The sequence below is a fragment of the Rhinoderma darwinii genome, chromosome 3 (assembly GCF_050947455.1).
Source record: "Rhinoderma darwinii isolate aRhiDar2 chromosome 3, aRhiDar2.hap1, whole genome shotgun sequence".
Lineage (NCBI taxonomy): Eukaryota > Metazoa > Chordata > Amphibia > Anura > Rhinodermatidae > Rhinoderma > Rhinoderma darwinii.
In genome coordinates, this window is record NC_134689.1 from 253,237,985 (window position 1) to 253,260,970 (window position 22,986).

Genomic DNA, 22,986 nt, shown 5'->3' on the forward strand with positions numbered 1-22,986 from the left:
TCCTTATGTAGGTGATAGGGCACTAATAATGTGGTGACAGAGTCTCTTTAATCCAAGATGGAGTCACATAGCCATACTTTTAAATGGAATCAATGAAACATATTTTATTCACTTTCACAATGTGGCTAAAAAATTTTAAATAAAAGTTAGATTTTACAGTTCATGTTAGAAAGAAAATTAGTGGAGTAAAAAAAACTTTCCCCCCGCCAATCATTGTCGTAACGCTAGCCCTGAGCCAATTACCCTAATATAGACATGTGACATATTAAAATTTACGGTAGACAATGACGATCACAAATAAAAGGTCTATTTTAGGGTAAAACTATGTTACTACCAAAAAAATAGCTGAAAAGTAAAAAAGCTTATTTTTTTACTATTATTTTCAGACTTTGAAAAAGTCCTTGACAACCTGCGAATAGAAATGAAGCACTACCCTAAGGCCTCATGCACACAACTGTAATAGTTTTTACTGTCTGCAAATACGAATCCAACGACTATGGATAGTCTGTTCCGCAATTTCGGACAAGAATGGGACATGTTCTATATTTTGCGGGTCATTTCTACGGCACGGACACAAATTCGTAAATATACTGAAAGGTGTCCGTGGCCAATAGAAATGAATGGGTCTGTAATTACAGACGGAAATTACAGTCGTGTGCATGGGGCCTTAAACCACTACCCGTGACCATAATAGCTACAGTGGCGTCACCATGGGTATACTATAACTCCACTCCGTACCATGCTTTCCAGGGTCCGCCCCTTAGAGAAGCACAAGTCCACCACCATGATAACTTTTCCAAAAATGAAAAACCAATATATTGTGTCTAAGACAGAAATTTATAACATAATATACAAGGACATAGCTAAACTAGAACAGGTGCAAAGAAGAGCGATCAAGGTTATTAAGGCAATGGGTGGATTTCAGTACCAAGAAAGGTTATCGAACGTAGGTTTAGTCCGTTTAAAAAATGAATAAACGACTTAGGGGCGATCTAATTACCATGTACAAATAAAGGAACAGTAAAGAGGTCTTCCTAATCATCTTATTACACCTAGGCCTGTAAGAAGGACAAGGGGGCATTCTCTACATCTACAGGAAAAAAGGATTCACCATTATCACAGATGGGGATTCTCTACTGTAAGAGCAGTGAGACTATGGAACTCTCTGCCACAGGATGTTGTGATGGTTGATTTATTGAGCAAATTCAAGAAGAGCCTTGATGCCTTTCCAAAAAAATATAATATTACAAGTTATGAGTACTAGATTCTGAAGATGGAACTTTGATCCAGGGATTTATTCTGATTGCCATATTTGAAGTCGGGGAAGATTTTTTTTCCCCTTATGAGATAATTGGTATTAACCTTATGGGGTTTTTTGCCTTCCTCTGGATCAACATGGTAGGATTATAGGTTGGACTAGATGGACCTGTGTCTTTTTTCAACCTTATCACCTATGTAACTATTTAACTATGTTCAATGGGGAACATATGGCCATTTACAGGTACCGTTCCTAATGCTAATTGCCCAGTGTTAATGAATAAAACAATTAAAGATGAAAGATTATAAAAATATTATTTATAGTTGAAATTTACCATTTATAAAATTCCAAATGACCTCCCTTGCATACATGAAAGTATATCCTCCTGCTTGTTAGTAAATATATTGCAATTTGGTGATCTTTTATTGAAGATAACGTTGTGTAAACATGCATTTACGAGAAATTTACATTTAACACCCAGAAGAGTATTAAAATAGTGAGAATATGCTTTTGAAGTGACATTTGCAGCACATACATCCCTGTGGCAAACTGTTATCTCACGCTTGGTAGAATACTGAAATTCGCAAGCAAGAAAACTGCTGCTCTTCCGCTTTCTGCCCAGTTTGTTAATGACCTCCTGTAAATAATTACTCCTGGCTGGCCATGTGGAAATCATACACGGATGGGTCTATGTAAGGATTGGGCTAAGAAGCTTTGCTTTTTGGGCTCATGCACACGGCCATACTATGGCTCTGTTTTGTACAGAGGTGTATTAGGGTTGCCATAGAGGTGCTCTACTGTGCCTCCATATGTCTCCAATTTATATGAAGGCATGTGGAGCTTTTTCTGCCAGATTCTGCATGGATATGACATAAAAAAAATGGTAGCATGTTCCATCGGATGCCCTTTTCTCCCATAGAAGCATTGCTTGTAGGGCAGAGTATATCCATACACATGCAGCCTGTATGGCAGTGCACAGGGCTAAAACGCTCTGTGCTGAAGTCATGTTCAGAGAATTGCAGACAATTTTGTTTCTGTTACTAGATTTAATATATTTTCATTTTTTTATCTACAGTATGTTACATTGCTGCCCTGGTGCTGTCTTGTGCTGTGACAATAACAATGCTGCTGCGATCACTAGTCAAACACAGGTAAGATTTAGCAGGGAGGTGAACATGAGCTAAACTCATATCTAAGAAAGAGGGATTGTTTGAGATTAGAACAAAGGAATACGCTTTTTCCCCAGAAACAGCGCCACACTTGTTCATAGCCAGGGTCTGGTATTACAACTTAGCCCTATACGCTTGGATAGGTAGAAATTCAGTTTTTCTCCTCTGTAAAGTCATTGAAAATTCTGTTTAGCAGTTCTTGGTTACATCATGAAAAGCTGGATGACCATCGCTATGACAGCCATTACAGCTTTCAGAAGGTTACCACTAGTAACCCAACTTTCCCAGGCAACTGCACAGGTATGTCTGACCATGCAACAATACATGTATGGGGCTGTATAACTACAGAACTCGGTCAGATATCTGAGAAAGTTGGGTGTCAGCCTATGTGAGAGCTCTAATGGTAACTTTATTGGCTTATTCACAGCATTTACAAAAGCAGTTAGCTAAAATTTTAACAACTTAACAGAAGAGAACTTATATTTTCCGTCAAGCTTTCTGGTATTTTTGATCGCAGGAATAGCACAGTCTGCAGTTTTTGCCATTTAAAATGCCAGAACTTTTACTAACCCCATTAAAGAGGATCTGACACTAGTTTGTTAATTCCCTGTGTCCTAACTAATGTAATAGTCGCTATGACGCTGATAACTACAGTGTAAATTGTGTTTCAAAACATTTATTATTTGCAAACTTATGAGCATTTTTCTAAATATGCTAATTTGGCTATACTTGCCAAATGGGAGGTGACTCTTTCTTTTCTCTCTGGGCAGTGTAATGTTTTCTGTATGACGCTGTCCAATCAGCATCATACAGTTCTTCTCTTCCCAACCCAGCGTGATCTCCGTTTCAATCACGAGATCACAATGTGTTGCTGGGCGGGGAGAGGGGAACTGGATGATGATGATTGGACAGAGTCATACAGAAAACATTACATCGGCCAGAGAGAAAAGAAAGAGTCACCTCCTATTTGGCTATTAGAGCCACATTAGCATATTTAGAAAAATGCTCATAACTTTGCGAATTATAAACGTTTTTGAAAACAAATCACACTGTAGTTATTAGCATCATAGCGTGTATTAGATTTGTTAGGAGATAGGGCAATAATAAACTAGTGTCAGATCCTCCTTAAAGTCAATGGAGTTAGTCATCCGTATGAAAATGGATCCGTCATAGCAGTCATGGTTCCATTATAAACAGAAGCCATGACACTAGTGTGAACAAAGCTTACCTGTTGCATGTTCTCTCTTACCTGTGTTCTTATTCACATTCAATTTGTTGTTTTTCTAGATGGGCGCTGCAGTCTTTGTGTGCTGGTCAGGTCTCGCAGGTCTTTCTAAAGCCCCGCTCTCTTCATCCATCTCCAGCAGCTCTTGCCAGCTGGATGAGTCACATTAGTTACCAAGCTGCGGTGACCTGTATAGGTAGTTTCACTTACTGTAACTTGTAGTCTTAGTGGTGTTACTTCATTCATTAAAAACTGGTGATGGTGACTAGAGAAAAGTAACTGTACATGAGCAAGTGTTTGTCTTCTTGTTCCTAAAGGTCTCATCCTGCAGCATGTTGTCCTGTTTCTTGCTCACCTGGTTATTACCTTCCTTATCATTATACCAATTGCGTATGGAAAGTTCAAGATTATTCTACACATCCTAGAAAAAACATGGTATGTATATTGAATGCAGAATATACGCATTGGTAATATGTACGATCAGATAAATGGTGTGGAATATGTAAAGATGACAGGTATCAGTAACCAGTAATATTTGTTTACTAGGGATTATATGCTTCACATGTTTGACATATCTAGAGGTTTGTTTTGCTATGTTATTTATTTATTTTTTTATTGGTATTTGTCTGTATCTATTATACTGTTTTCTACTTGGACAAATATTTGTACATTTCATATGACAGGGATCTATAGGAATCAACGTTGTATAGTGTTGTGGATATTAGTATTTATAGTGTTCCTTGTGGAGTAAGAGAAAGCTGAATATATATCATAACTTGCATTTATTGTATTTCAGGCCATACTGGTTACTTTTGTTCCTGGCCACAGTAGTCCAACACCTTTGTACACGTTTTGTCTTCTTGCAGGGAAGTCCACGGCAGACTACTAACAGGTACTGTACATATCTACTTTCTCTGTACAGCGCTGCAGAATATGTCGCAGCTAAATAAAAATCTACATGTGACTGATATAGTGCTCGGATGTCTGCTTATTTTCTACCTAGAAAACGATAGAAGTCATGCACATAGACATTTATTAGTTCTATGCTTCATTCTATAGTTGATAACTATATTTGGATAGAAAATATAGATTTCTTTAGTGATATAAATGTGCAGTGCAAACAGACTTCAGCCCGACGGCAGATTAATGGGAGATTGATGGGAAAAAGAAAAACATGTTTCACTTTCCCTGTCTATGTTCTGACAGTTTACTCTGCAAAGACGGTCATGAGCACAACCCTACATCTTTCCACTGACATCAGTATTCTGTATGAGAGATAGCACTTCTCTAATATTCAGTTCTTTAACACTGAACAGAGGAGATGTAAATGTTATAAGCATTCAATGCATTTAATTTTGTCTTTAAAGTGTTTCTTATTTATGGAAATATTAGACATTATTATTGAAAAATTAGATCACATTCCTCTTACAAACTCAAAAATTCTGTACCTTTAGGGCTCATGTACACTGCCGTTTTGGGCCCATACTGTATACGTACATGTTTCTCACAGATGGATAGAAAATACTCAAGCAAAAGAATCTTGACATGCTTCATCACATGCCGTACTATGGTCTTTATGTAGTATTTGGTGCCTCCAGGGGCATGGCTGTAGGGGGAGCAGAGGCAACAGTCGCACCAAGGGCCAAAGGCCCTTTTTCACATCAGAAAACACCATTTTCATAAATGGTACATGGTAGGTGGGGGCCCTGTTACAGATGTTACATCAAGGAGCACCATATAGTGTTGTGCAGAATCCCTACAGGTCTGTATCAACTGAGTATAGTTTTTGAAAAGTTGTCTCAGGTGATAGGAGTTCTGCCTACATGAGTTTGGAAACTGATTATTTTATTATGATGGACTTCAAGACTTAGAAACAAGATAAAATAGTAGAAGGGGAAAGGAAGTCTATTTGCTTTCTAATATTTATATTAGTAGTTCTAATCAATTGTGGACAATGTTATTTCACAATGCAATTTGTGTCTGTACTAAAAATGTTAATAGTATGTAGATGTTTTTTAAGCACAGGTTAGGCTAGGTTTACACCATGTTTGTGGATTAACTCCTTCCCGACCGCCCACCGTCTTTTGACGGCAGGCTGTGCATGTCCTAAGTCTACAGCGACGTCTTTTGGCGTGGCTGTACATCAGGCTGATGAGCGCTCGTGTGAGCACTCATCCTCTAAGCAGGAGCTGTAACGAACAGCTCCTGATCTCAGAGCAGTCTCCTGAACACAGCTGGGGTGGAAAACATTCGGGCCACAGCTGTTTAACCCTTTGATCACCGCGGTCCGTGACCATGGTATGATCAAAGGGAATTCCCCTCTTTGATCGCATCACCGGGATTCTGGTGATGCGATCAAACACCGGGGAATTACTCTGCAGTCAGCCCTGGGGACCTACAAAGGACCCCAGGGCTGTCTGTTCCGTTTGCCTGCTGTTCGGGCACACTATGTGCTGCCCTAATAGCAGCCTGTGTCATAGTGACACAATGTAATGTATTAGCATACAGGAGTATGCTAATACATTATAAGTAAAAAATGAAGTTATAAATAAAGTTATATGGGATTAAAAAAAAAGTTACAAAAAAATAAATAAATTAAAAAAGTCATTTTGCATAAAATATATTTTATTGCCCCCACATTACATATAAACGAAAAACCTACACATAATAGGTATCTACACGACCGTAATAACCTGACTAATTAATTTAACAGGTTACTTAGCGTGAAACGTGAATGGCTTAAAAAAGAAACAATAAAAACAATGCCGAGTATCGCTTTTTCCTATATTCACACCATAAAAAAATATTTTTTTTCCGCCCAAACTGCGTGGAAAAAAAATACTATTTCTCTCGCATAAAACAAGGCCTCATACAGCCACGTCAATGAAAAACTAAAAAAGTTATGGCTGCTGAAAGGCATAGAGGCAAAAACAGAAAAATGTAGCTGGTCATTAAGGTCTTTTCAGGCCCAGTCATTAATGGGTTAATGTCGGCTGGATGTATTTGAAATGATCTGTTAAACGTATGCCCTTGATGTATGCAACTGTATATTTCTGCCAGTGACATACAGCTGTGTCCACCCTTACCTTTGTTAAACTGGTTAATTTATCATGAAACAAATCCAACGCAATATCGCAGCATGCTAACAGAACCCTCAAAATGTTGCAATTCACATCAAAAGCACTGGGTGGCCACACAAAGACCCATATAGCTTAGACATCTTGTGAAGAGTATCGTGAAATCATGTTGTTTTTTTTTCAAAGCTGGTCATCTCACGCCACACATCTCAAGTTATGTTGAGATAAGAGAAAGGGTAATGAAGGACGCATCTGTATGCTGAATGTGAACCCTAAAAATGCTGAGTTTCTTAAAAAGTAACCCATTCAAATACGGCTGCATTTTTTATTTCCTAGTTTTGAAAAGATGAATTCATTATATCAGATCAATATATGACTGTATATGCTTGGATTCCCAATTTTTGCCTCAATAGGTTTCAGCATCTTTTTGTAGTTGTATTTAATAAGAAAGCTTAAAAGCTATGTAAACTTTTGAAAGTGATTTTCTTAAAATAAAAATGTCTCTGTTTGGTCCAATATTCTAATTAGTTTTTATTAAAAATTATTTTTACTTCTTGAGATACAGCTGCTGTGTATTTTGTGTACAGAGCAGCTGTGTATAGCGCTAAGACCTGAATCCATCAGGTCCACAGGACTGACGGGTTCAGTGACAGCGGGTCCTGCGTGTATCTGACACGCAGGATCGAGCTGTTATCCATCACATCTACGTTCATAACTTTAGATTACAGGTGTATTCCACATGTCAGAGACACGCAAGGACCCGCTAAAACTGAACCCATCAGGTCTGTGGACCTGATGGATTCAGGTCTTAGCGCTATACACAGCTGCTCTGTATACAGAATACCATTGTATCTCAAAAAGTAAAATAATTTTTAATAAAAACTAGTTTGAAAGTTGCACAAAACACACTAACTGAAATTTTTATTAAAAATAAATAAATAAATAAATCACTTTGGAAGGTTTACATAGCCTTTAAGCATACATTTGAACCTCAAGGAAGAAGACTGGAACGATTTGCAAAATGATGCTCTATAGATAAAAATTAATGGCATGACCTAACCGATGTAAATGCTCATTGACTTCACCTCCATTTATTAGAGAGCCTCCGTGTAAACAGCAGACAGCATCTATTTACAGGAATCATTGTGAAAAGAAATCACAGTTGAAATTCTTTTCTGAGAAACATATTCATCATTATCTATTACAATGGTGTGAACCTAGCCTAAGTAATCGCAGAAACATGTGCTATATTTTCCAAAGTAAATGGTTTGGTAGTTTGGCTTAAACAATATACATTTTTATGTCCTTGCTAAATGTTGATATGGTGCTATAATTTTATGCATTTTTATTTTTTATTTTTTTATGGAACACTCCAAGCAAATCTTGAACACTGTGTTGTGCTAAGTGCAGGGCCTGAGGAGGCGGTGCATGACACAAAGCTTCAAAGAAAATCAAAGAGGGAATCTCTGTGTCATGCACCGCCCCCTCAGGCCTCCTTTCATTTCATAAGCTGATTATGATTTATTCCATAAATGAAATGATATAAATATCACATTGAAATACCTTTTTATATAAATATTTAGGAGAAGTCTCTTCCTATTCACATATCTTTTCCTCCCGGTGAATATTTTACGAGGCGGACTGCTCTCAATTGCACGTCTTGTGGTGTCCATTATCTTTAATGTCATCCACTTCTGTCGTCTGGACTTGAGTTTACTGCAGCATAGTGTACAGGGCTGGGACCCAGGTATGTGTTAAACATAAATCCCATACTTTTCAGGCTTTTGCTACCTACTCGTTCCTTCGCTACTTCTTTTATTCATTGTCATTTTTTGTGCTGTAAACTTTAGGCTTTCCATTTATATATTATTTTAAATCATTATACCTTTTCCAACATTCTTGCCGGAAAGCATTAATACCATAATATTCACAATCTTATTATTTGTCTGTTAACTCATTGATCTAATTTATTAATTTACCCATTGATTTGTTTATCTGCTCTGGAAGGCTACAGGAACTATTGTAATTTCCTACTGTTGGAGGTCAACGAGTGTCATCCGCTGGTTATAGCCTTTTGCTTGCTCTTGAAGCCCCCTAGTTGGAAGAAGCCTGACCTAGAGGAAGGTAAAACATTTTTATATAATCTAAATGTCTATGTCTGCCTTGCACAATGTTTAAACTGGGACTCCATGAGGGTTTAAAAAAATAAATAAAAAATTTGGAGCAGTGGGCCCAATTACATTGGCACAAGTCACAAACTTGTACCATTCTCCTGGTACAGATGTATTTACTTTTATATCTAAAGAGACTAAAACAATTTAACTGATATTTTAAAAAACATTAAATAATGCAGTATTTTTATACAATATTTCTCTGAACTCATGGATTAGATTTTTGGATTGTGATCACAATATAGTCATAAGAAAAAGCCTTCTGCAGAAACCAGTCAGCACGTCGTTTTTAAGCAACCAATCGAAAAATCTAATCCATGGGTTCAGAGCAATATTGTATAAAAATACTGCATTATTTAATGTTTTTTAAAATATCAGCAAAGTCTATGGACTCGCTTCATACATTAAAGTCTATACAGGCAAGGCATCCATAGATTTTAGTGTAGTTGCAGTTTGCAATTAAATATATTTCCTTCATACATATCTACGTTTGAGGACCGAAAGTTGTTGTCATCAGTATAAGCAAGGTTACAAAACAATATAGAAACCTTTTAAGGCTCTGTTCACACAACATTTGAATAGAACTGCTGAGGTTTACATGTTTAAGCACTGTAGATAATGCCCATTCTGAGCTATTCTCTACAGAAAACAGTATCCAGATGTAAACCTGTGAAACGTATGCTGAAATACATTCTTTTGGCCTACGTTCCCCCATAGATATCTATAGAAAAGGTACAGTATACATTGGCATACTTTTTTTTGATATGCAAACATATACCCATGACATATGGCTGTTTGACAATCAAATTAGCCTACTACGCTGCTCTAGTCTATCTATTAGTTTAAAAACATGGAAACCTGCCAGCTTCATTATGTCAATAGAGAATAAGTAAATGGATCCCAACCGATCATGATGGATCTGTGAAATGGATCATGACAGATTCGTCATGGATCCTGTAAAAACAGAAGCCATGTCAAGTAAATTGAGCTTTAGGGCTCATGAACACTGCTCTATTACAGCACTGGACATCCTCTGAGTTGTTCAGAGCCATAATATGGTACCCATATACGTGTACGAACCCTAGCTATACCTCCCTATGCCTCCGATATCATAAAAAGGTTTTTCCTGTCATATTCTGTACAAACCTGAAAGAAAAAAAGGGCCATGTTGCCTAGAATTCTGTACATGCAGAGGTATTCTCCTCTAGAAACATTGCTTCCAAGAGAGAATATCTCCATATGTATGGCACCCAATGGAACCCGTACGCAAGCACACATAGCCTTGTGCATGAGTGCTTATATTGATTACTGCTCCACATGGAAAAACACATACAGTATATTCTATCTGCCCGTATTCTGATTCTAAGTTTACAAAGAAAACACATTTAGAAACAATCAATTTATTTTTAGGATAATTGGCCATACTTTATTGCAATATGACAGTGAAGATTACTGCAGATTTTATTGCTCACAATTGTGCAGACAAATTTCTTACTAATGTAGTTTACTTGTTAGGATGGAGATATAAATGAAATCAGGGCTACTATTCCACCTCCCAGTGCTGATGTTATGTCTTCTTAACTTGATGTAGAAAAAATAATCGACCAGTTAGAATAAACTAATTTAGTTAAAATGAATCTGAACAACTATATTGGATTAAATATAAGAAACATTCTGGTTTCAAGTCAAATAGGGCACACACAGCATTGGTATTACCTTATCTAACAGGACATTCAAATTTATGTTACATAAAAAATAATAAAAGGGAAATTTATATTAGATTTAAAAGTTAAATCTATCACTGACTTAGTGTTTAAAGGGTAAATAAACATTAAAAAAATTTCTGACTCATCATCGTTACATGTCAGAAGTTTTGATTGGTGGGGGTCCGAGCACTGAGACCCCCACCGATCGCTAAAACGAAGTGGCAGAAGCGCTCGTGTGAGCGCTGAGCCGCTTTGTTTCTGTTTGACTTTTTCCGGAAAGCCGATGTAGCAGTGTACGGGCTCTGAGACTTTCTATTGAGCCCTTACACGGCTACATCGATTTCCAGAAAAAGCTGAACAGAAACAAAGCGGCCCCAGAGCTCACCTGAGCGCTTCTGCCGCTTCATTTTACCGATTGTTGGGGGACTCAGTGTTTGGACCCCCACCAATCAAAACTTCTGACATGTCACTATAACATGTCAGAAGTTTGTTGAACGTTTAGTTACCCTTTAAAAATTTTCACGCCCAATTTGTGTATCTTATTTGGCCCCTATACTCTCTACAATATATTCTCTCTAAAGCCGCTCATATTCATTATTTATCTTATCATTTTTGTTGCGTTCCGCTGACAATCTAGTGTCAACGGCAAAACAACATGTGACTTATGTAGCAGATACAACATACATTGTATGATTGCAGTCATTTTCCTGCGTGATGCCCAATTCTGCTCCAAATAATGTGCTCCTGCCTGCACCGGACAGTCAAATGACATCACTTCCTGTCTCAGTGACCAGAGAGTCCAGTCTTTAAACAGACCCAACTGTTGCAGTCAGAAGCATTAATTCAAAAACCTGGGAGAGAAAAGACAGGGAAATGCAGTCTGGGGTTAAATTGGAAGGACATGTGCTTGAATGATGTGATGGAATACAGATAAGTAGAAAAAATTGTGGTAATGTGCATTGAATTAGGGGTTATGTCTTAGGCTATGTTCACATGAATGATTTTCCTGATTAAAAAAAATTAACTTGGATTTGGCCTGAGATTCCGTGGCAGAAATTTGAGGCTTTGTCTTAAAAATAACGGTGCTTCTGCATGCAGGTTGGCTCCATTTAATAGCTGTAACCTGCATGTGGCGACCCAACTCTGTTTACGCAGAGGAAACTGCATCAAGGAGTGACATGTCACTTTTCTTTTTACAGTGTGGAGGTTTGCAATTTCGCATGCTGAAAATTCTGAAATAAAAAGCAATGGAAGGCTTTTTATTAGCGGAATTCACGCTGATTCCAACGTGGAGAAAATGCGTCAGAATCAATGTGAATTTGAAGGGTAGTTTTTGAGAAAAATAAGGCTCAATATATTAATTCTACCACTTGATATTGTAATTGCCCTACATCAGTGCGATACCCTGTACTTTTTTTGTTTCTCTTTATATACGTCCTTCATTTTACACATTTCCATATTTATACCGTGCTATCAATACAAATATATAACATACAGTTAGTCACCCTTCTTTTAGTTATAAAATTGATTTCTGTCTGCTTATCCATATTCTTCAGCATTTTACTATTTAAAGGGGCTCTGTCACCAGTTTAATACTTCTCTAACTCCTTCCTAATCTAATAAACGCTTTGATGCTGATAACTACTGTGTTGTTTTTTTTCAAAAACGTTTATTATTGACAAAGTTCTGATCATTTTTAGCTACATTCACATGACAGTGAAAAACGGTTGCGTGACATGTCCTATTTTTGGCCATTTTCACGGCCATACGGCCCCTATAGAAGTCAATGGATCAGTTTTTAACGGCTGTCAATACATGTAACAACCGTTAAAAACGGATCTGTGACATGGGTATTCAAGAGGCAAGGGAACTACTGGTTCCATTGCTGGCTATCGGCGACGCGATGACACATACTCACCGATGCAGCGCCGTCCTCTACAGGTGTGGTCTATAGTCTCATGGGTTCTGCGAAGGCGATGAGATGACGTCATCGCGCCGCCTTCGCAGAACTCGTGAGACTAGAAACCACACGTGAAGTAGACAGCGCTGCATCGGTGAGTGTGTAGGGCAGTCAGGCGGAATTATATGTCGGGTATTGTTGCGCTCACTACAAGGGTAGTGTGGCGCTAGTACAGGGGGCATTGTTGTCAACTGTAGCGAATTTTTGGGGACTGTCCAGAATTTGCAGAGACAGTCCCAGAAAATTATTACATGGAGGGGAGGTGTGGTGCTTTCTCCGGAGATGTGTGTGGCATCATCTACAGGGGGTCTGTGTGCCATCATCTACAGGGTGTCTGTGTGCCATCATCTACAGGGGGTATGTGTGCCATCATCTACAGGGGGTCTGTGTGCCATCATCTACAGGGGGTCTGTTTGCCATCGTCTACCGGGGGTCTGTGTGCCATCGTCTACCGGGGGTCTGTGTGCCATCGTCTACCGGGGGTCTGTGTGCCATCGTCTACCGGGGGTCTGTGTGCCATCGTCTACCGGGGGTCTGTGTGCCATCGTCTACCGGGGGTCTGTGTGCCATCATCTACCGGGGGTCTGTGTGCTATCATCTACCGGGGGTCTGTGTGCCATCATCTACTGGGGGTCTGTGTGCCATCATCTACCGGGGGTCTGTGTGCCATCATCTACCGGGGGTCTGTGTGCCATCATCTACCGGGGGTCCGTGTGCCATCATCTACCGGCGGTCCGTGTGCCATCATCTACCGGGAGTCCGTGTGCCATCATCTACCGGAGGTCTGTGTGCCATCATCTACAGGGAGTCTGTGTGGCATTATATACAGGGGGTCTGTGTGGCATCATATACAAGGGGTCTGTGTGGCAACATATACAGGGGGTCTGTGTGGCATCATATACAGGGGGTCTGTTAAACTATTATGACAATGACCTTCCTTTGGGTGTTTTCAGGGGGTTGGGACAAAAAAAGCCTGACAAATGAAATTCATCAGTTTTTTTTAATGGCCATGAAAAAGGATGTCAAACGGCCATTAAAAACGAACAGACGGACTGGAAATGGATGAAAATTTGGAGACACACATGCAAAACGGCCATGAAAAACTGACAGTTGATCAGCTTTTCATGGCCATTTTTTTTCCACTGTCGTGTGAATGTAGCCTTGTGCAATTTTTTTCTAAATGCCCAACTGGGAGTTTTTTTTTTGTTTAACCAAGTGGGCATTGTAAAGGAAAGTCTATGACGGTGACCAATCAGCGTCATACACTTCTCTTCATTCATGCCCAGCCAGGCATAATACTCCTGCCAGGACGATTATCCTCCTCAGCAGCAGTCCTGGCACGACTGGAGGCGATGTCTGGTCATTCTCCCGTCGCTCCAGTGAAGGAACTGCGGGAGGAAGTCACATCACAGCGTGTTCTCGCGAGATCATAATAAAGCTGGGCATGAATGACGATTGGTCAGCATCATACTCTTTTCTTTACAATAAATGTGCTCGAAAATCCATATTAATTTCTTTACAATGCCCACTTGGTTAAATGGGAAAAAAAACACCCATTTGGGCATTTAGAAAAAATTTGCATAAATCAAAAAACTTTGTCAATAATAAAAGTTTTTCAATAAAAACAACACAGTAGTTATCTACAACAAAGCGTTTATTAGATTAGGTAGGAGATTGAGAAGAATTAAACTGGTGACAGAGCCTCTTTAATCCCACTTTTTATATTACAAATTACTTAAGCATCTTTTTCTTTGTGTCTAGGAATTCATCTCATGCCAGCAGATGGTCGATTACTGAAAGGAGCACGTTCTCACTTAGCTCGAGCTCGCTGGGGTCTTGCGTATTCTCTAATTCACAACCCATCTCTTGTCAGTCATCGTGCATCCAGTACCATCAATGGAGGATCTCTTCCACGTTCTAAATAGCACCTGGCCAACATCCAGGGACATTTCAGTAACATAGTCTACCTCCCACCTCCCTTCTGTCCTATCCCCTAGAAGCACTGCTGGGCAGGGTATGGTTTTTGTAGGGGGATGGTGGCCCCTTTATTTTTGTAGTTTAGTAAAATATATTTCTCCAGTAGAACATTGTTTTCACTTGTTTCTATCAATAACCTGTTTTAATGACTCCGATCACCTAATGTGTCCTGTAATTGTACTGTGCCTCCTTGTTTCATATTTTTTTATGTACTACTAAATATATGTGTAGCCTACTTTTATCTTCCTACGTCTTTCTTCCTATGTCTTTCTTCCTATGTCTATGATATATTTTTCTGGTGTTAATAATACAAACTGTGAATTTAAATCTACACTACAGTAGTTTATATGCAGAATATGTTCTTGTGTTACGGTAAAAAACTATCAATTTGTCTCTGTTTTTTGTGGTGTTGAAGATTTCACCTCTTTTTTTCCTGCTCCGGTTGTTTATCTCCTTGTTGAGATATTTCAGTGAGTAGAGAGCTGAGTTGTATATTTGGATGTTCTTGTGTTACATATGTAATATAATATCCAAAAACTTCTCAAACAGTGAGTGATTATACTTTTCATTGTAATCATGAAACTTTGTGCCATAATACCATAAACAAAGCATGCCAAAATAGATTAGGGATAGCCAGAATTGTTGATCCTGCATTTGTAATTGACCTAATCTTTCCCGACACTTGAAGAAGCAGAAGTTTTTCCTCTCGATCCAATTGCCAACCTGAAATTTGATGATGGGCAAGAGTGACGGAAATTTCTCCAGTATTTTCTGTTGTGTAGTTGGATACATGACATAGATAAGCTGTACCCTGCGTAATAGGAGTTACTGTGACACTTCCATTCTCAAATGTTCTAATTGCTACCTCAATGTCATTGTAGTTTCTTTGCTCGTCTATGTCTTTTCGGATCATAAAGTAAGGTACTCCTACCTCTTTGCAAAGCAACAAAGTATTACCTAAATTTGGATCATCACTCATTATCTCAAGTGGTTTTCTGCACTGTAAGTCGGGTACCTTGTCTAATCTGATATCCTTTAGATCCTTTGGAGATAGGCAGATAATTTCTCTTCTTCTATCAATTGTGATCCAAATTCTTTTAATCCAATCTATTAGCCATTCCAAGGAGCAAGTGCAATGGAAGGCGTTCCTGTGAAGCTGAACATGTGATAATGAGGTCAATGGATCAAAAAGACCCTCGGGAAGGGAATATAACTGGTTGCTACTGAGTTGCAGAGATCTCAAACTTCTAGAGCTGTTGAAGGCTCCAAGTGGAATAGTAACCAGCTGGTTGTTGTTGAGGTTAAGGAGCTCAAGATCTACAATAGTTGAAAGGTCTTTCCATGGAAACTCATTGAGCTGGTTATGACTTAGGTCTAGAGTTGTCAAACTGGTCAGAAACTGGAATGTGCCAGGATGTATAGTAGATATGTTGTTATATGTCAGCCACAGTAATGTCAATTTTAAAACACTAGCAAAGGAAGTTTTGTTAAGTTCTTCTATGTTGTTGACGGATAGTGATAGCTGAGTTAAATTCTCAGGAAAACCCACCGGTACATGCATGAGTTCTCTGTAAGAGCAGTCTGCTGAAGGCCGGGCAGTAGTAATGCATTGGCAGGTGGCTGGACAAGATGTGCTTTGAACTAGACACAAGTATCCAACAATAGCAAATAAAGGAATAAAGGTGCCCATGTCCTGGAAATAACTGTAAAGGAGATTTCGTACAAAATGATCAGCATGCAACAATGTTTAAATCATTATTACTACATTCAGACATTCAAGACAAAGATGTTTTTTCACCATTGTGTATTGGACGACAAACAATAAGGTTGCTCTACTACTACCATGTTGTGTTTGTCATGCACATTTTATCAGGATATCTCTAGGTCAGTATTTCTAATCTAATCCTAATTTTCAATGCATCGACATTTTCTTTCTTATTTCTATTTCTTATTTCTATTCTGGGCACTGTACATATTTCCGCTTCTTGGCAATATAACTATAGGACATTTGCCAACCCCTGTTAACACGCGTTCCTTTCACGTGACATAACCAAATGTTCGCTAAACATAAGGAGACATTAAAGCTCTCTCTTCCACTTAATAACAATGAGCCCTCTCTGATTTTGATTCTTTGACCTATCTCTGTCATCACTATACACCGATATAGCCAAGGTTATCTTGACTCTGATAACTTGCTGCAACGTGATATCACACAACAAAAGCCATTGAAAAGTCATTGAAAAAGTCAAGTTAAAGTTTCTTGCCACTATGTATTTAATGTGTTAAAAGTCAAGATAAAGATGGCTACATCTTATATGTGTAGCTGTCCTGCTGAGTTCTCGAATACAAATGTACACCGCTTTTTGTTTATTATATCCAACCTCAATTATAATTTCTTTTGATAACTTCTTCAAGAGCTTTTCGTCAATGCCATGCAATATACAGTACACAAGCTTGCTCCTCTTACCTGAATATAGCTGTTTCTTCCACGTTATTCGGATAAAATAAATGAACTCAGCCCTTCTTTTCCTGTTCCTCCTCTAACAGGCTGGGTACAGGCCAAAAATGTATCCTTTGGCTGAAGTTAAAGAAAATAAACTCTACAGCCTGTTGTATTTTGTCCCTCCTCCACTGTTTGGTATCTATGAAAGTCTGTAGTACAGAATCAGTTTATACAAATAGCTCTTCTCCAAAAGGAAGAAAACTGCTTCCAAAATTCTGTTTACGTGGTTTCCTAGTAAGTCAATGTCTAAACTTCATACTCCCATCTGTGGACATGTCTGTTTTAACCTTTAGAAGCTCATCAGAGCAGAATATGGGGATATGGTTAGCAATGTGAAGTGCCATGAATATAACTTTACTGAGACTTTAGACAATAATGTACAAGTATTATAAAGAAGTGTGTTTAAAGGGTTAAGCCCGAAAGGTTTTGTCTGAAAATGAATATATGATTTATATATTACAGAAAAATGCTCTTGCAATACTAAGCATGAAGACAGAATTCTCCTTGCTTTAAGGCATGAGAAATATACAGTAGCCGTTCATTAGTTTTATATTGCATACTTTTAGTTTTTCTTTGTTTTAATTTTACTGACTTGTTTAGATCCCTTGTAATTTGTAAGTACAGTAGCTGAACCTTTTCATAATCTCTTGATGTGATCTATTACTGTACTACATATTTTTATATAGTGAAGGTCATTTACTTAGGCCTCATGCCCACCTCAGTTATTTTCTTCAGGGTGCTATAGTTTTTTTAACGGATAGCATTTGACATTTATTTCTATGGGGCCGTGCACACTTCTGTTGTTTTAACGGAACCGTGTGGCCGTTCCAACAAAAATAGGAACGGTCCTACTCCTGTCCGTTTTTGATGGAACAGTCTCGACCATTCAATTCACTTGGTCCATTGAAACAACGGACAGCACACGGAAGCCGTCCGTGTGCGGTCCGTGTTTCACGGATCTGTTATTAGGGGCCATACGACGGGCATCGGATGTGTGCATAAGGACTTAGGGTTAAAATGAAAAGGAAACCGTTTGGATTGAATTGAGCAACTTCTGCGGGGAATGGAGTGTGTTTTGATTCGAGACGTCCGTGTTTATGGGGAAGGCATAGAAGAGTAATGTTACAGAACCTTTGGGATGATGTAAACTAGCTGCTGCCTATTTAAAGTTTATATGGCAGGGTGCATTTATAGGCTTATACAGCCCCTTGGTCCCTTTACTCTAATTCTTTGAAAGTGCAGTGAAATCTCTACTTAACACTAATAAGTGGGGGCTGTTGTGATGTATATGTTATGGGTTATGTTAATGCAAGACTACCGCACTGGAAGGACATAGCAAAACCTAATGATAAACATGTGTTTGTGTTTTTGAAAAATTTTGATCTTTAAGAAGCAGTCCCAGGAAATGCACTTGGAACTACTTCTTTAAAATTGGCTAATTCAATTGAGGAAAACATGATAAAATATTGCAAAGTCACATGGATTTTACAATAACACAACATGCCCTAAAAACTCTGTATTTTTTAAAACACTCGAAAATGAATTTTTTTAATTGACACTTTGACCAAAATGCATCAAAACTGTAATTTTTTTTCCCATGTCTTGAAAACTTTTATTTAAATTGAGAAGGTAAAGATAGACTCTCTAGATTTTTACTTTAAGACGTAGGTTCTGAACCTGTAGTACGTGTACAATAGGGGGTACATGCTATGTCTCTAGAGGGTATCGGCACTGTGCTCATGCTGTGCTTTCAGTAGTCAGTAATCATGGTCTTGGGGGTACTTTGATGGAATTTGGGGTACTTGGTTTGGGAACATTGAGAAACACTAATGCAATCATGAGACACCTTTTGTACACGACAGAATGTCACCTCCTGGCACAACACAATATAGTGGTTCTGTACAGAATATAACATTGAAATTTTTCTAATAAATTTATAGATGATTAAATTTACTTTATCATTCTGTGCTTTTTATAATTGTTTGTTTTCTTTCTTAGTAGGTTTCATCGTTGTTCTTTTAACCCCTCCCCCTACTCACTCCACCACACTCCTCTTCTTCAGCTGTCAGATTGAGGTCACATAATAATCACACCTCCGATAAAAGCTTTTCCAAGTATCACAGCCTGGGGGATTTGACAGAGTGGTGGGGAGAGCTTGATATGCAGGAAGCGAGAGAGAAAGAGAGATGTGTGCAGTGACATGGAGAGCGAAGCTGGAAATCACAAAGTGAGAGACTCTAAGGAAGGGAGGAAGAAAGGGATGGAGGGAGAGAGAAAGGGATGGAGGGAGGAAGAAAGGGATGGAGGGAGGGATACACACAGACTCAAAATAAGACATAAGGGCCGTGACTAAGGCTTTCACCCAAACCGTGAATACTTGGTGATTCATCCGATACATCTGCAGTGCAAATTCTAGGGGTGGAGGACTGATGCAAGAGTGGAAATGTTGACATGGAATAGAACGGGAATGTCTGTGAATATTGCCTACTACAAGATACACTGTATATGTGCAAAAGTACAACTGATCACACGCATATCATTCTGGTGTAGGGCGTTTCACAACTTTACCAGCCCTCAGTTGATTCCGCCGGTTGTATATGAAATGTGTCTGGTGTGTTTTGACATTATTGACCTTTCTGTTAGTCAGAAATAGGTTTTGTGAACCATCGTGCATCTTTTTCGGTCCGAATCTATGAAACGACATAATGTGATAAACATTGGTACGCTCAGGACTTCTCCTGGATATGGGTAAATAGGGAATTCGATATATCGAATGTGAAATTGAGAATTTTTAAACTGAACGTGTGCCAGTACTAAGTACAATCTGTTGGCATTTATTTTTTTACTGTGAATAAACAGTTAGGATGGAAGATCTAAGAGAATTATTCCAGGCCAAAAAAAATATTATTTTAACAGCGACTGCATTTATGGGATTTCTGTATATATAACAAAAACAGAAAATGTGCCTGCATCATATAAGTGGTCATCACCAGCATGATTGACTGCAAAACAACCTCAATGTATCGTAAAATATTTAAGGTTTATATGAATTTATATTAGCATATGATTGTAGATTGTGTTATGCTGTGTATGTTGTGGTTTGACCATTTTTTCTTCTTGCTGTAACATAGAAGAATAACATTCTATATACTACAAATACACACACACACACACAAACTAGCATTGAGATGTACAATATACTGTGCATGTGCACAAATCTAGGCTTAACCAGTATACGTGTTTCTATGGTTTTATGGGTATCCATTATGTTGGAATAAAGTGTTCTCCCAACATTTCCTTGAATTCACTATGTACAAAATATGGTCAACAGGTCTAACAATATGGAGTAAGTGCCCTAAATCAAGTCAGCTTTTATGATGGCTTCTTGTTATCTTCTTGAAAGTAGGCAACGTCTGGCTTCTGATGTGACAGAAGGATGTTCATTGAAATTCATAAACATCTTGATATCACAATGCCATCACGTGTGTGTATTAATCAGAAATTATAATGTTATATTTGTGAGCCAAAATATACAACATTTCAGAACATGACACGTGACCAGTTCATCTGTCACCTTGTGCGCTCATCTTCACCCATGTCTTTGTTTAAGTTCTTCCTGCCTCTTGTCAGGTGCTTTGTTAGCAAATGTTCATCTGCCACCTTTTTATCACATGCAGACGTCACATAATCTATTGAACATTCTTGAATTTGACAGAATAATTGAGAGACAGAGTGAAAGCAAATTGGAAGACAAGAAAGGGGGGGAAGCCAAGGTTATTCCTAAAACAGGATCTAGAGTGTCAGCTCTTGCACAATGACAATGCCCTTGAGGATCATGGAAGGCCGGATAGCAATCCGGAGATGACAGGTTTCAGCTTCTGTACAAGAAGCTGTAAACTCCTATGTGTGAGACTTAGGCCTGGAGCAAAAAAAATCTCCACATCTAATTCACATCATGTCCCTTGTGCAAAGAACATTAAAGCAGAATATAGTGAACATTAAAATGAGGTCCTAAAAAAATTACATTGAAAAATAGGAAAGTAATGTCTAGGAAGGAGCAGAATAATACAGTGGACCCTCATGTTACAATATTTATTGGTTCCGGGACGATCATTAAAGCCGTTGTACTCGAGGGACCACTGTTAATTACTTTTGTTAAGTATAAAGGAATCAAGAATATGATCATAGAATCTTCTGGATTGTACCACATGCTATGTCCGTTTTATAATCCTTGTTTTCCATGGAGTAGGCATCTTGAGAGATGTTTCCGATTAGAGAGACATCACTACTTCTTAGGTAAGGTATACCCAGTGGCGTAACTACCGCCGTAGCGGCTGCTACGGGGCCCGCGGCATGAGGGGGCCCGTGTCGCCCGCTGGCACGGGCCCCCACCATGGCCGGAGGCTCTGCTAGCAGCTATGGCTGCTACAGCGCAACGCCACTTAACACTACGGCAGAGCAGGGAGGTCCCCTGAAGTTCTTCATGACAAACCTCGGACTTCCGGGGTCTGTGTTGGCAGCTCCGTAGAAATGAATGGAGCGCCGGTCGCGCTTGTGCGCATGCGTGACCAGCGCTCCTTTCATTTTTATTGAGCTGAGCAGACTCCGGAAGTCAGAGGTTAGTCATGGACAACTTTGGGAGACTTTCAGTCCCCCGTTCTCCCTATCGCTGCCAGCGATCACACATGTATCCCCTATCCTGTGGATAGGGGATACATGTCTTTTGTAGGACACACTGTAGGTCGCATTTTTTTGGGAGGGGGGACGCTGTATGGCGTTCCCTACAGGGGGGGGCTGTATGGCGTTCCCTACAGGGGGGGGCTGTACGGCGTTCCCTACAGAGAGGGGCTGTATGGCGTTCCCTACAGGGGGGGCTGTATGGCGTTCCCTACAGGGGGGGCTGTACGGCTTTCCCTACAGAGGGGGGCTGTATGGCGTTCTCTACGGGGGGGCTGTATGGCGTTCCCTACAGGGGGGGGCTGTATACAGCCCCCCTGTAGATAACGCCATACAGCCCCCTTTGTAGATAACGTCATACAGCCCCCTCTGTAGATATCTACAAAGGGGGCTGTATGGCGTTATCTACAGGGGGGCTGTATGGCGTTATCTACAGGGGGGCTGTATGGCGTTATCTACAGGGGGGCTGTATGGCGTTATCTACAGGGGGGCTGTAAAAAAGGCACTATCTACAAGGGGGGGTTGTGTGACACCCAGGGGAGGGGGGGCTCCAGTCAAAAGTTTGCTATGGGGCCCAGTCTTTCCTAGTTACGCCCCTGGGTATACCACAAAGTAAAATATCATAAAAGTAAACTTGCACAGTTCATCAATAGAGGATGCTCCACTACTTCAAACAAATAGTCCAAATAAAGTAGATTAAGACGTCAGCATGTCATACAGTATATATTTTATTCCGCCACAGATTTGTGAACTGTATGGCAGGATGAAAGATACTCTGAGCGTGCTGACATCTTAAGGCCCTATTACACACAACAATGATCATGAAATGAGCGTTCATATGAGTGCTCGTACCTGATCATTGCCCTGCGTAAACAGGGCAACGATCAGCCGATGAATGGGCAAACGCTCATTCATCGGCTGATCTGCTCTTTGATGCAGAATTAAAAATGATCGTTGCCATCTCTGTGTGTAAACCGGAATACATGATAAAGATGTACGGGGGCGAGCGATCAGAGTAACAATCGCTTGTCCCTATACATAAGCAATCTTTGAAAGAAGCAAACGAGCGCCGATCAATGAGTTGTCTCGTTGATCGGCGCACGTTTACACGGCCCACGTCGGGCCATGTAATATTACCCTTATCTCCTTTATTTGGACTATCTTGAGATATATGTCATATGATTCCAGAGATATAGAAATAATTGAGAGATGGGATTGTGTGAGTGAAAAAAGGTAATAAAATACCCTGGTGAGATTTAGACA

General features: G+C 39.4%; 2 protein-coding genes across 2 annotated transcripts in view; one reads left to right on the forward strand and one right to left on the reverse strand.

Annotated features, from left to right (window-relative positions):
* The window catches only part of STRA6 (signaling receptor and transporter of retinol STRA6), an 83,698-nt gene extending 64,766 nt beyond the window's left edge, over nucleotides 1-18,932 (forward strand). The window contains exons 12-18 of the mRNA XM_075857755.1: nucleotides 2,334-2,409; nucleotides 3,715-3,848; nucleotides 3,970-4,087; nucleotides 4,449-4,544; nucleotides 8,313-8,476; nucleotides 8,737-8,853; nucleotides 14,328-18,932. Coding sequence (XP_075713870.1) covers nucleotides 2,334-2,409; nucleotides 3,715-3,848; nucleotides 3,970-4,087; nucleotides 4,449-4,544; nucleotides 8,313-8,476; nucleotides 8,737-8,853; nucleotides 14,328-14,491 — 869 coding nt within the window. The 3' untranslated portion in view covers nucleotides 14,492-18,932. The remainder of the gene's footprint in view (nucleotides 1-2,333; nucleotides 2,410-3,714; nucleotides 3,849-3,969; nucleotides 4,088-4,448; nucleotides 4,545-8,312; nucleotides 8,477-8,736; nucleotides 8,854-14,327) is intronic.
* Nucleotides 14,242-17,076, reverse strand: LOC142749559 (immunoglobulin superfamily containing leucine-rich repeat protein-like). Its single transcript, XM_075857756.1, has 2 exons — nucleotides 17,011-17,076; nucleotides 14,242-16,246 (listed from the first exon to the last, which is right to left on the reverse strand). The coding sequence occupies exon 2, from the start codon at nucleotides 16,231-16,233 to the stop codon at nucleotides 15,118-15,120; it is 1,116 nt and encodes a 371-aa protein (XP_075713871.1). The 5' UTR covers nucleotides 16,234-16,246; nucleotides 17,011-17,076; the 3' UTR covers nucleotides 14,242-15,117.
* Nucleotides 18,933-22,986: the final 4,054 nt, after the last annotated feature.